Below are 10,451 nucleotides of genomic sequence, written 5' to 3'. Positions count from 1 at the left end.
GGCCACCCCACCCCGATCAGGGGTGGGGCCAGCCCGCCAACTGCCCATGGCCCCTCCTCCTAGCTAGCACTGCCCCGGATTGGCCCCCTCACCCCGATCAGGGGCAGGGCCGTCGGCCAACCTTCCACTTCCCCTTCCCCCGGTTGCCTAATCGGCACTGATCGGGCGGGCCGGCAGGACTCCACTTGTGCACGAATTCGTGCACCAGGCCTTTAGTTAAAAAATAATTACAGAATTTCTTAATGGGCATCATATAATGTAAGACTTCAAATTTCTCAATTCTGTGATTAACAATTTTTCACATATTTATATTTCTGAAATTGGATTGCATCTTAAAATTAATGTGCACATTTAAATGGTGGCATCTTTTTCCCCTCCTAAAAACTTACTAAATTGGTGGCAAAATATGGTATTTCATTCAGAGATGGTTTGCCTTTTTAAAATATGGCTGTTTCTGAAGTTCAGTGGAGGGGCGTAGATTTTTAAAGAAAAGTAGTTTTTCATTTTTCTACCTGTCAGCTAGGTTTTACCTGCAGGAAGTTTACTATTTACTTTTAGTATGAAATGAACTTATTTTTACTAGTGACAACCGATCAACATTTCAAAGACTTTAATCTTGAAACATTAAGAAATGACTTCCACGTTGTGTGCTTCTCCATCTGTGACGCTGTGTAATGTTTCCATGTTCCCCAGGCGGGAGCAGAAGTGAACGTCCTGAACGACATGGGCGACACGCCCCTTCACCGAGCGGCCTTCACGGGGCGAAAGGTGAGGACCTCCGTGTTCCGTGTTCCGTGTTCCATGTTCGTGTTTGCAAGTGAAGTGTCTGGAAGAGCGGTCACAGGTGTTTTCTCTTTTACAACCAGAGGAATTGCCACTGAGCAGAGGCACACGCGTGTAAACCAGCACTTTGGTCAGAAGATCCCACGCTGTTAGTCGGCGTTGGACAGTGAGGTCGAGTGTGAAGGTCATGAGCCTCCACTCCAGGAGCCTGCAGCCTCCCGTGTGCTGCAGGGAGGGGGACCCCGACTGTTCCTTTAAACAGCTTCAGAGGAGTAGTGTGCCCTGCATGACATGCATGACACACACCTGCTGTGGGATTGTCGGTGCATTTACACGTCTGTGCGACCATCCTCACATCCAGCCTCATAGAGTAGTGTGCACTGCATGACACACGTGACACACGCCTGCTGTGGGATTGTCGGTGCATTTACACGTCTGTGCGACCATCCTCACATCCAGCCTCATAGAGTAGTGTGCACTGCATGACACACGTGACACACGCCTGCTGTGGGATTGTCGGTGCATTTACACGTCTGTGCGACCATCCTCACATCCAGCCTCATAGAGTAGTGTGCACTGCATGACACACGTGACACACGCCTGCTGTGGGATTGTCGGTGCATTTACATGTCTGTGCGACCATCCCCGCATCCAGCCTCATAGAGGAGTAGTGTGCACTGCATGACACACGTGACACACGCCTGCTGTGGGATTGTCGGTGCATTTACACGTCTGTGCGACCATCCCCACATCCAGCCTCATAGAAGAGTAGTGTGCCCTGCATGACACATGTGACACACGCCTGCTGTGGGATTGTCGGTGCATTTACACGTCTGTGCGACCATCCTCACATCTGACCTGGAACATTCCGTCCCCCCTCAAAGTTCCCTCAGGCTGTTTGCATTCATTTGCTGCATCTGGTCCACGGGTTAGGCTTCCACTGACTTGCTTTCTGTCTGTAGATATTTGCTATTCCTAGAGACTTTTGACAAAAATTCCCATGATTCCACTTATGTCTGGCTTCTTTTTAGCCTAACATTGTTGGAGCTCACCCATGCTGTAGCATGAATCGGTACTTAGTTTGTTTTTATGACTGAATAATATTTTGTTGTATGGATGATATACCACATTTATATTTTTTAAAATATGTATTTTTTTTATTGATTCCAGAGAGGAAGGGAAAGGGAGAGAGAGAGAGAAACATCAGTGAAGAGAGAGAATCATGGATCGGCTGCCTCCTGCACGCCCCACACTGGGGATTGAACCCACGACCCGGGCCTGTGCCCTGACCGGGAATCGCCCCAGCAACCTCTGGTGCACGGGATGATGCTCAAGTACTGAGCCACCCCAGCTGGGTGCACACCTACCACATTCTGACACTTAAGTTATTTTACTCCAGGTTCTAAGTAATGTACACACAAGGCCATCACGGATTCTAGCTTAATGTTTCTGAGAAATGAAACAGGAAAATGCGAACACACGATGCAAAGCAAAGTGAAAAGTAGGCCCTGCATGAGGGCTTTGAGGAGACCGACATCGAGCACGTGTTTCATGCTGCCTCAGTGTGGGCGACAGAGCAAGTGTCCCGCCGCGCCCCCCGTAAAACTTGCATCGAGCCTCCCGCGTCCGCCTGCGCGCCGCCTGCACGCTCTCAGCTGAGGTTGCGTGACTGAGCCGGCCGGGGGTACTGGCCTTGCATGTGGCAATACCAGAGCATTTGAAATCCCCACAAGGACAGGTGGCCACTTGGAGGAAATAGGAGTTACGTCGCTTTTTTCTGACTTTAGGAAATCCTTCGCTTTATTGTAAACCCAGCTTCCCAAGCGGTGTATCCCAGCAGCTGCTGCCACTCAGACAATAATGTTCTGTGTCTTATAAACAGCAAACGTGATTTTAAAAAATCTCGATCTGTTGGGGAAATTACTTTTGTCAACAGGCTTTGGAAGAAGAATGTTAAATGGATCTGTCTGCTATAGTTCAAATAATATCTTGTTAACATAGTTTGATCACATGAAATCAACTTGGTTAAAAAAGATAACTTACTAAAAATTAATTATAGAAGCTAGAAGTTGTCTTTGTTCATGGTGGATTGACAGTTGTTTAGGCAGTCATTAATTATGACTACAATTAGTTGAATTCTAGTATTCAATGTATTGTAGTTACTTAGTATTCAGTTACTGTAGAAAAATCTGTTACAAAAATTCCTACGCAGTGCTTTTCTCTATTGTAGAAACTCAGTAGTAATTAGTACTTTGTAAAAGGGTTATTATACAACAAAGTCTTGGTTTAATAATAGCTAAAAATATTTTTTCTTTTAGGAGTTGGTAATGCTGCTTTTAGAATATAACGCCGATCCCACCGTTGTTAATGGGAGTGGACAGAGAGCCAAAGAAGTCACTCATGACAGAGAAATCAGAAACATGCTCGAAGGTAAATGTCACGGACCTTACCCTAATGTTTAATGTCTAGACCAGGGGTGGGCAAACTTTTTGACTCGAGGGTCACAATGGGTTGTTAAACGGGACCCGAGGGCCTTAACAAAAGCATGGATGGAGTGTTTGTGTGAACTAATATAAATTCAAAGTAAACATCATTACATAAAAGGGTACGGTCTTTTTTTTTTTTTAGTTTTATTCATTTCAAACGGGCCGGATCCGGCCTGCGGGCCGTAGTTTGCCCACGGCTGGTCTAGACAGTAACCTTACATGAGTAGCGTTTTCTCTCATCGTATTCAAGGTTCAGAGCAGGAGCAGACGTTGCTTCTAACATGACCAGCTAGGGCACCGAGCCTGTGCTCTAGGGCAGGGGTCCTCAAACTTTTTCAACAGGGGGCCAGTTCACTGTCCCTCAGACCGTTGGAGGGCCGGACTATAGTTTAAAAAAAAACTATGAACAAATTCCTATGCACACTGCACATATCTTATTTTGAAGTAAAAAAACAAAATGGGAACAAATACAATATTTGTATTTGCATGTGGCCCGCGGGCCGTAGTTTGAGGACCCCTGCTCTAAGGGGTGTGATCAGGGAGTCACTGATTAGACACAGAATTATCTCTACAAGAGTTTCCTCAGAGCTTTCAGCCGTGAACTTGATGCCACATTGTGGCGAGTTTAAGAATCTGCTTCTCCAGACCGGATGGTGTGGCCCAGTGGTTGAGCATCAGCCTATGAACCAGAGGTCACGGTTCAATTCCTGGTGAGGGCACAGGCCCAGGTTGTGGCTCAATCCCCAGTAGGGGGCGTGCAGGAGGCAGCCGATCAATGATTCTCTCTCATCATTGATGTTTCTATCTCCCTCTCCCTCTCTGAAGTCAATAAAAATATATTTAAAAAAAAGAAGTAGATTTGTATTCTTATGTGGAAGTATGTAGGTATATATAAATCTAAATACACTCAGGGTTGGTACATTTCCCACCAGTGCTGTTTCTTATTGCTGTTCACATTGAAGGTTTTGGAGGTATGGACCCCTCTCCCCACGTGTCTACCTTTCCAGGTTAGGTATGTAGTGTGTTTCAGCTAAGACAGTGCTTCACAAGCATTGGTGACGGGTGCTGTGGTGAGTAACAGACGAAAGACCTCGGAATTGAAGACAAGTTCCTGTGAACCTGAAGGAAGGGGACATCGGGATCTGACATGCAAGGCGATGAGGACAGCAGTGCGTCCGCCTGCGTTTGAGCCACAGCCCAGAGCCCTCGTGCCTGTCCTCAGCACCGCCTCTGTGTTCTCTGTCCGTCTGTGGTGAAGTTGCTGCTGCTATCCTGACTGAGAAATATATATATTTTTCCTTTTGCAGCTGTAGAAAGGACTCAGCAAAGAAAGCTTGAAGAATTACTTTTAGAAGCAGCAAGAGAAGGAAAAACAGCAGAACTCATAGCTCTGGTAAAAAAAAATAAAAAGGCATTATTTCTTTACAGGAGGCCCGGTGCACGAACGGGTGGGGTCCCTCGGCCTGGCCAGTGATTGGGGCTGATTGGGGCCATCTCCCCTAGTCCCGATTGGGGCCGATCAGGCTGGCCAGGGGGAAGGGCCGCGGGAGGTTGGCTGTGGGAGTGCACTGACCACCAGGGAGCAGCTCCTGTGTTGAGCGTCTGCCCCCTGGTGGTCAGTGCATGTCATAGCGTCCGGTCGTTCGGTGGTCCAGTCATTTGGTCGCTTAGGCTTTTGTATATATAGATTCTGCCCTTGAAGACACACGTTTCCTTAATGTTAACTTTATAACTTAGTGGCGTCGTGGGGCCAAAATACTCAAGTTCATGATAACAGAACACAAGCCTGTAGTTCACTGAGGCTACGTGTGCAATGCTGTGTTTCCTCTGAATTCCTGACACGCTCCCCACCCTCCTGAAACCTGCTGGGCTGGGAGCCGGGGTTTCCAGGCAAGAACTGAACGTGAGGCGGTTGAAGGTGCAGCCTGGTGCAGGCCCTACGCAGGCATCGGGCTCTCACTTTGACGGCCGTTTCTGAAGGGTCTGCCCAACGTCTAGAAGGAACCCTGCGAAGGGGGGGACAGTGTTTTGGGATATTTGTATTGTGTTGGGACAGACGGACAGCTCTCCTGTCGGAGTGGGGGCCTGGGCCTTCATGGCCCCTGGAGGACAGCCCGGCGGTGACATGGTGGCTGGTTTAGGGAGCCGCGGCCGCTGGGAGCCCGGTGCCAGGAGCCGCTGGGAGCCAGGCGTGTGGTCTGCCGGTGCTGCTGGGAGAGGGCTGCCTCTGACACCTGCTTCTGCGTCTCTCCCTCCGCAGCTCAACAGCCCCAACCCCCCCGACGTCAACTGCGTGGACCAGCTGGGGAACACGCCCCTGCACTGCGCGGCCTACCGGGCCCGGGGGCCCTGCGTGCTGGCCCTGCTGAAGAGCGGGGCCGACCCCAGCCTGCGGAACAGGAACGGTGAGCGGGCACTGGCAGGGCGGCTGTCCGTGGGTCAGTGTTCTGTGGGAGTCTGACTGTGCGCTGGCCCTTCGGGCATCGAGGGCTCTGCCCTGGGCATGCGGCTCCCTGGCCGGAGGTGGTGTGAGGGCAGGATTCTGTGAGCGAAACCCCACTGCCCTCTGCCCGGAGGAGCCATGTCTCAGACGAAAGCGCGGAGCGGCGGGCCTTCTCCCGTGACGTCTCCTCCGAGTGAGCTGGAAACCCAGCGTGATGGTTAACTTCCCATTAACAGTGTGAGCGGCGTTTCCCCTCAGAACACACGGTCAGCCCAGCTGTGCCGTGGGCAGTCCTGTGACTCGACCTCTGACATTCGCCTGGAGCCCTGGCTGCTCTCCGCCGTCACACTGTCCGCTTCTCCAGTGCCTGCGCGTCCCCTGGATGCCTCAGGCTGTGTGGCTGTCACTCTCAGTTTCCTCTTGCCCACGTTCCAGCCACGATCCACACAGCAGCCACCGTGTGGTTAGAAAGTTTATTACAGGAATGATCACGGCTTAACGATAGACGGGCGTCATTAACTGACACAGCATCCTCTCCCAGGAACTGCCAATAGTGATCCCTCCCCGACAGGTTGTTTCTTCAGACGCATTTTATATTTAGGAAAGAGAAGTGCTCCTTCTTAGATCCACGACGGAGGGACAGCCCCACGGCTCTGGGAGCGATACACCTTCCGTGGGGGAGGGAATGGGTGTGAGTTACATCCTGACGGAGCTGTTGCACAGCAGCCGGGGCAGCACCGCCGTATTCGTACCGGCCAGAGCTCGGTTCCCCCGTTATCCTTACAAAGGTGTTGGTTTTTAACAATTTGACAGAGTTTTAAGTAAGTCAGATCATGTTACTCTTCCATGGGAAACCCTTCAGGGGCTTTGCATCCTTTTAGAACAAAACTCAGGCTCCTGGCAGCGGCTCACAGAGGTCTGCCTGCCTGCACAGCCCCTGGACGGTCCCCACAGCTCCTGCCCCGAAGCTCCTGCCCCCGCAGCTCCTGCCCAGGCCTCTGCCGCAGCTGCCCCTCCACCACTCTGACCGCTTCCTTTCCATGTAAACACCCCCAGTCTCCAGGCTGAGCTGGTATCCGTCACTCACCCACGTAACACATGGGCATAGCATGCTTTATCCTCTGCTCTATTTCCTGTCTGTTTATTTACTGTCTTCTTCCTTTTCCATGATTCCCACCCACATTGTCATGTTCTCTGCTAAGTCCCCGGCCTCCAGTATTAGTTGGTGCATCAGCGACTCTCATTAGGAGACATTGATACAGAAACATTGCCCAACACCTGCCAGGGATGGTATTAGCTAAAGGTGTTTGGACCTGGAGCCTGCGTGGTCGCAGCCTGTCTGTGGTTGGGGTGTTATCTGCCTCATAAAGCAACGGAGGAGGGGAAACGCCGCTGGCAGGGCCTCCAGCTGCGTTAGAGAGGAAGAGAGCACCGTGGAGATGCCAGAACGCCTGGCGCAGCCCCTGCAGACACATCCCTGCCCCCAGCCAGCTTCCCGAGAGCCAGGGGCGGCGTGCTTAGTAAGACACCATCCTGCAGGTGAAGCAGTTACCTGTGGGCTGTGTCGCCTTCCTGCACGGCGTCTCCTCCTGATACGGCGTCTCCGTCTGATGCGCTGTGTGGGGAAGGCTGTGTGTGTTTAAATTGTTAACATGCAGCTTTTGTTTCTCCAGCGGTTAGATCTCCCCCAGGTCCCAGGTGGCTTCCTCGCAGCATCCTGCACGGGGTCCTGCTCAGTAGTCACTGTGACACGCAGATTCTGTTCTTGTCGTTTGCCAAAGCCCAGCGCCTGCACGCGGAGGGCGGTGTTCCCACAGTATCTCGCTGGCTCCTCTCTCCACTGCCCTCTCCTTGGCCCCTCAGCTGGGGCCATCGCCCTGAGTTCTGGGGCAGCTGGTGGCTGTGGGGACGGATGGGTCCTGGCCCCCAGAGATGGGAGGTTAGGGGACCTGCATGGGGGAAAGGATGCTGTTACCCAGGTGCCCCGTGGGCTCACATGGCTCTTCTAGGGAGGTGGAGGACGACCAGTGTCAGGAGAGAGGACAGATGGGGCACAGGCTGGGGCAACGCCCCCGCAGGAGGGAGGGCCACGCATCACGTCATGGGTGCCTGTCAGTGGCCTGTGGAAGCTGGGGGAGGGGAGGGAGTGGATCTGACCTCCTGAGCCGGAGAGAGCTGCTAGTGCTGTTTAAGCCCCGGGCCGTGGCCCCTCAGCAGCCCAGGGAGTGACTGGAGGGCAGGAGAGCCTGCAGGGCACAGTGCTCGCACAGTGTCCTGGCTACTCTGTCTGCAGACATGGCGCGGACAGGAGGCCCTGAGGAGCTGGCCGCTCAGGGGCATCGGGAGGAAAGGGGGGGGGAGCGGAGCCAGGCCCGTGCTGCAGTCACAGGGCCGTCCTTGCTTTTCACACAGACCAGAAGCCGCTGCACCTGGCCCAGGGCGCGGAGGTGAAGCACCTCCTCTCCGGGAACACGGTAGGCGCAGGGTCGCGGGAACACGGTGGGTGCAGGGTCGCGGGGACACGGTAGGCACAGGGTCGCGGGAACACGGGGGGCGCAGGGTCGCGGGGACACGGTAGGCACAGGGTCGCGGGAACACGGGGGGCGCAGGGTCGCGGGGACACGGTAGGCACAGGGTCGCGGGAACACGGGGGGCGCAGGGTCGCGGGGACACGGTAGGCACAGGGTCGCGGGAACACGGGGGGCGCAGGGTCGCGGGGACACGGTAGGCACAGGGTCGCGGGAACACGGGGGGCGCAGGGTCGCGGGGACACGGTAGGCACAGGGTCGCGGGAACACGGGGGGCGCAGGGTCGCGGGGACACGGTAGGCACAGGGTCGCGGGAACACGGGGGGCGCAGGGTCGCGGGGACACGGTAGGCACAGGGTCGCGGGAACACGGGGGGCGCAGGGTCGCGGGGACACGGTAGGCACAGGGTCGCGGGAACACGGGGGGCGCAGGGTCGCGGGGACACGGTAGGCACAGGGTCGCGGGAACACGGGGGGCGCAGGGTCGCGGGGACACGGTAGGCACAGGGTCGCGGGAACACGGGGGGCGCAGGGTCGCGGGGACACGGTAGGCACAGGGTCGCGGGAACACGGGGGGCGCAGGGTCGCGGGGACACGGTAGGCACAGGGTCGCGGGAACACGGGGGGCGCAGGGTCGCGGGGACACGGTAGGCACAGGGTCGCGGGAACACGGGGGGCGCAGGGTCGCGGGGACACGGTAGGCACAGGGTCGCGGGAACACGGGGGGCGCAGGGTCGCGGGGACACGGTAGGCACAGGGTCGCGGGAACACGGGGGGCGCAGGGTCGCGGGGACACGGTAGGCACAGGGTCGCGGGAACACGGGGGGCGCAGGGTCGCGGGGACACGGTAGGCACAGGGTCGCGGGAACACGGGGGGCGCAGGGTCGCGGGGACACGGTAGGCACAGGGTCGCGGGAACACGGGGGGCGCAGGGTCGCGGGGACACGGTAGGCACAGGGTCGCGGGAACACGGGGGGCGCAGGGTCGCGGGGACACGGTAGGCACAGGGTCGCGGGGACACGGTGGGCGCAGGGTCGCGCGGGGCGTGCGTGTCCCTGAGCGTTTGAAGTGCATTTAACGAGACTCGTTTCCCGCAGGCCCTGTACCGAGCGCTGAGGCAGTTTGAAGGTCCCCTCTGGAAGGTGGGTGGGCACTTTCACCATAACCTGGGAGGGAGGCTCGGGGTCTGTGTTCGTGAAATGTTTCCGGTCATTTCTGAGGTGGTCGTCCGCCTCTCACGCAGCCCTGTGTCCTGCTGGCGGCACTCGGCGACGCGTGGGGCGGCTGCTGCCCTGTGTCCGTGGTCTCGCCCTGTCCAGTGGCCACGTCGGTCGGAGCGGGGATGGGGGGTGGGGGGAGCAGTCTTTCTTACGTGATCGTAGATCATAGAATCACTGTTTGTTATGGACCATGAACCACGGGGACTTGGGGAGAAGTTAAGCTCCGCATTGTCAGAGCACCCACGAGGTCTTTCTGGGGCCAGGCATTCCTGCGCGTCTGAGCTCCGTGTTTGGGGACGGAGCTGGGTGAGGGCTGTGGTGTGCTCGGCCGCAGGCACTGCCTCCACGTTTGCGTGCGTGTGTGCTCCCAGGTGACACACATTCAGGATGGTTCTCTCTGTCTAGAAGTTCACTCAGGACGTTGAGGAAGGGCCTTGTTAGCCCACCGCTGGTAATTCGGGTAAATGCCCCAGAACAGTCCTGTGGGAACAGAGCTGTGGGCATGGATCCATGGGTGTGGGTGTCTCCCCTCTGTTGCCCTTAGGGGTGCGCCCAGGCGGGAGCGTGTTGGGGTGCTCACCGCACGCCTCGCTCACAGACGGGGACCCGCCTGACCCAGCCACGCGCAGCCAGTGTTTGCGCCGCGGGGTCAGCGGGTCCCTTTGCTCTCCCTTAGAGCTCGCGGTTTTTCGGCTGGAGGCTGTTCTGGGTGGTGCTGGAGCACGGTGTCCTGTCCTGGTATCGGAAGCAGTGAGTGTCCGGCCGTTGCTCTTGTGAAATTGTCGCATGCCAGTTTGGGAAGGTTGAACCTTTTCACTTATCTCTTCTCCTTTTACCGTGAAAATGTAATGTTTATTTTGAAGGCCCGACGCCGCCCGTAAGATTTACCGCCAGGGGTGCAAACACCTCACGCAAGCCGTGTGCACGGTAGGACGACAGGCGTCTTCGCTGCACGTGGAGTCGGCTCCGCAAGCGATGGCCCGGCCTCGTGT

General features: G+C 55.8%; 1 protein-coding gene across 1 annotated transcript in view; it reads left to right on the top strand.

Moving 5' to 3' along the window:
* Positions 1-10,451, top strand: part of OSBPL1A (oxysterol binding protein-like 1A) — a 119,070-nt gene that overhangs the window by 20,554 nt on the left and 88,065 nt on the right. The window contains exons 3-10 of the mRNA XM_014546152.1: positions 694-768; positions 3,102-3,213; positions 4,577-4,662; positions 5,530-5,674; positions 8,125-8,186; positions 9,337-9,381; positions 10,136-10,209; positions 10,323-10,386. Of these exons, the coding sequence (XP_014401638.1) occupies positions 694-768; positions 3,102-3,213; positions 4,577-4,662; positions 5,530-5,674; positions 8,125-8,186; positions 9,337-9,381; positions 10,136-10,209; positions 10,323-10,386 (663 nt within the window). The remainder of the gene's footprint in view (positions 1-693; positions 769-3,101; positions 3,214-4,576; positions 4,663-5,529; positions 5,675-8,124; positions 8,187-9,336; positions 9,382-10,135; positions 10,210-10,322; positions 10,387-10,451) is intronic.

This window comes from Myotis brandtii, unplaced genomic scaffold (genome assembly GCF_000412655.1).
Source record: "Myotis brandtii unplaced genomic scaffold, ASM41265v1 scaffold433, whole genome shotgun sequence".
NCBI lineage: Eukaryota > Metazoa > Chordata > Mammalia > Chiroptera > Vespertilionidae > Myotis > Myotis brandtii.
This window is presented reverse-complemented; position numbering and strand designations above follow the sequence as displayed.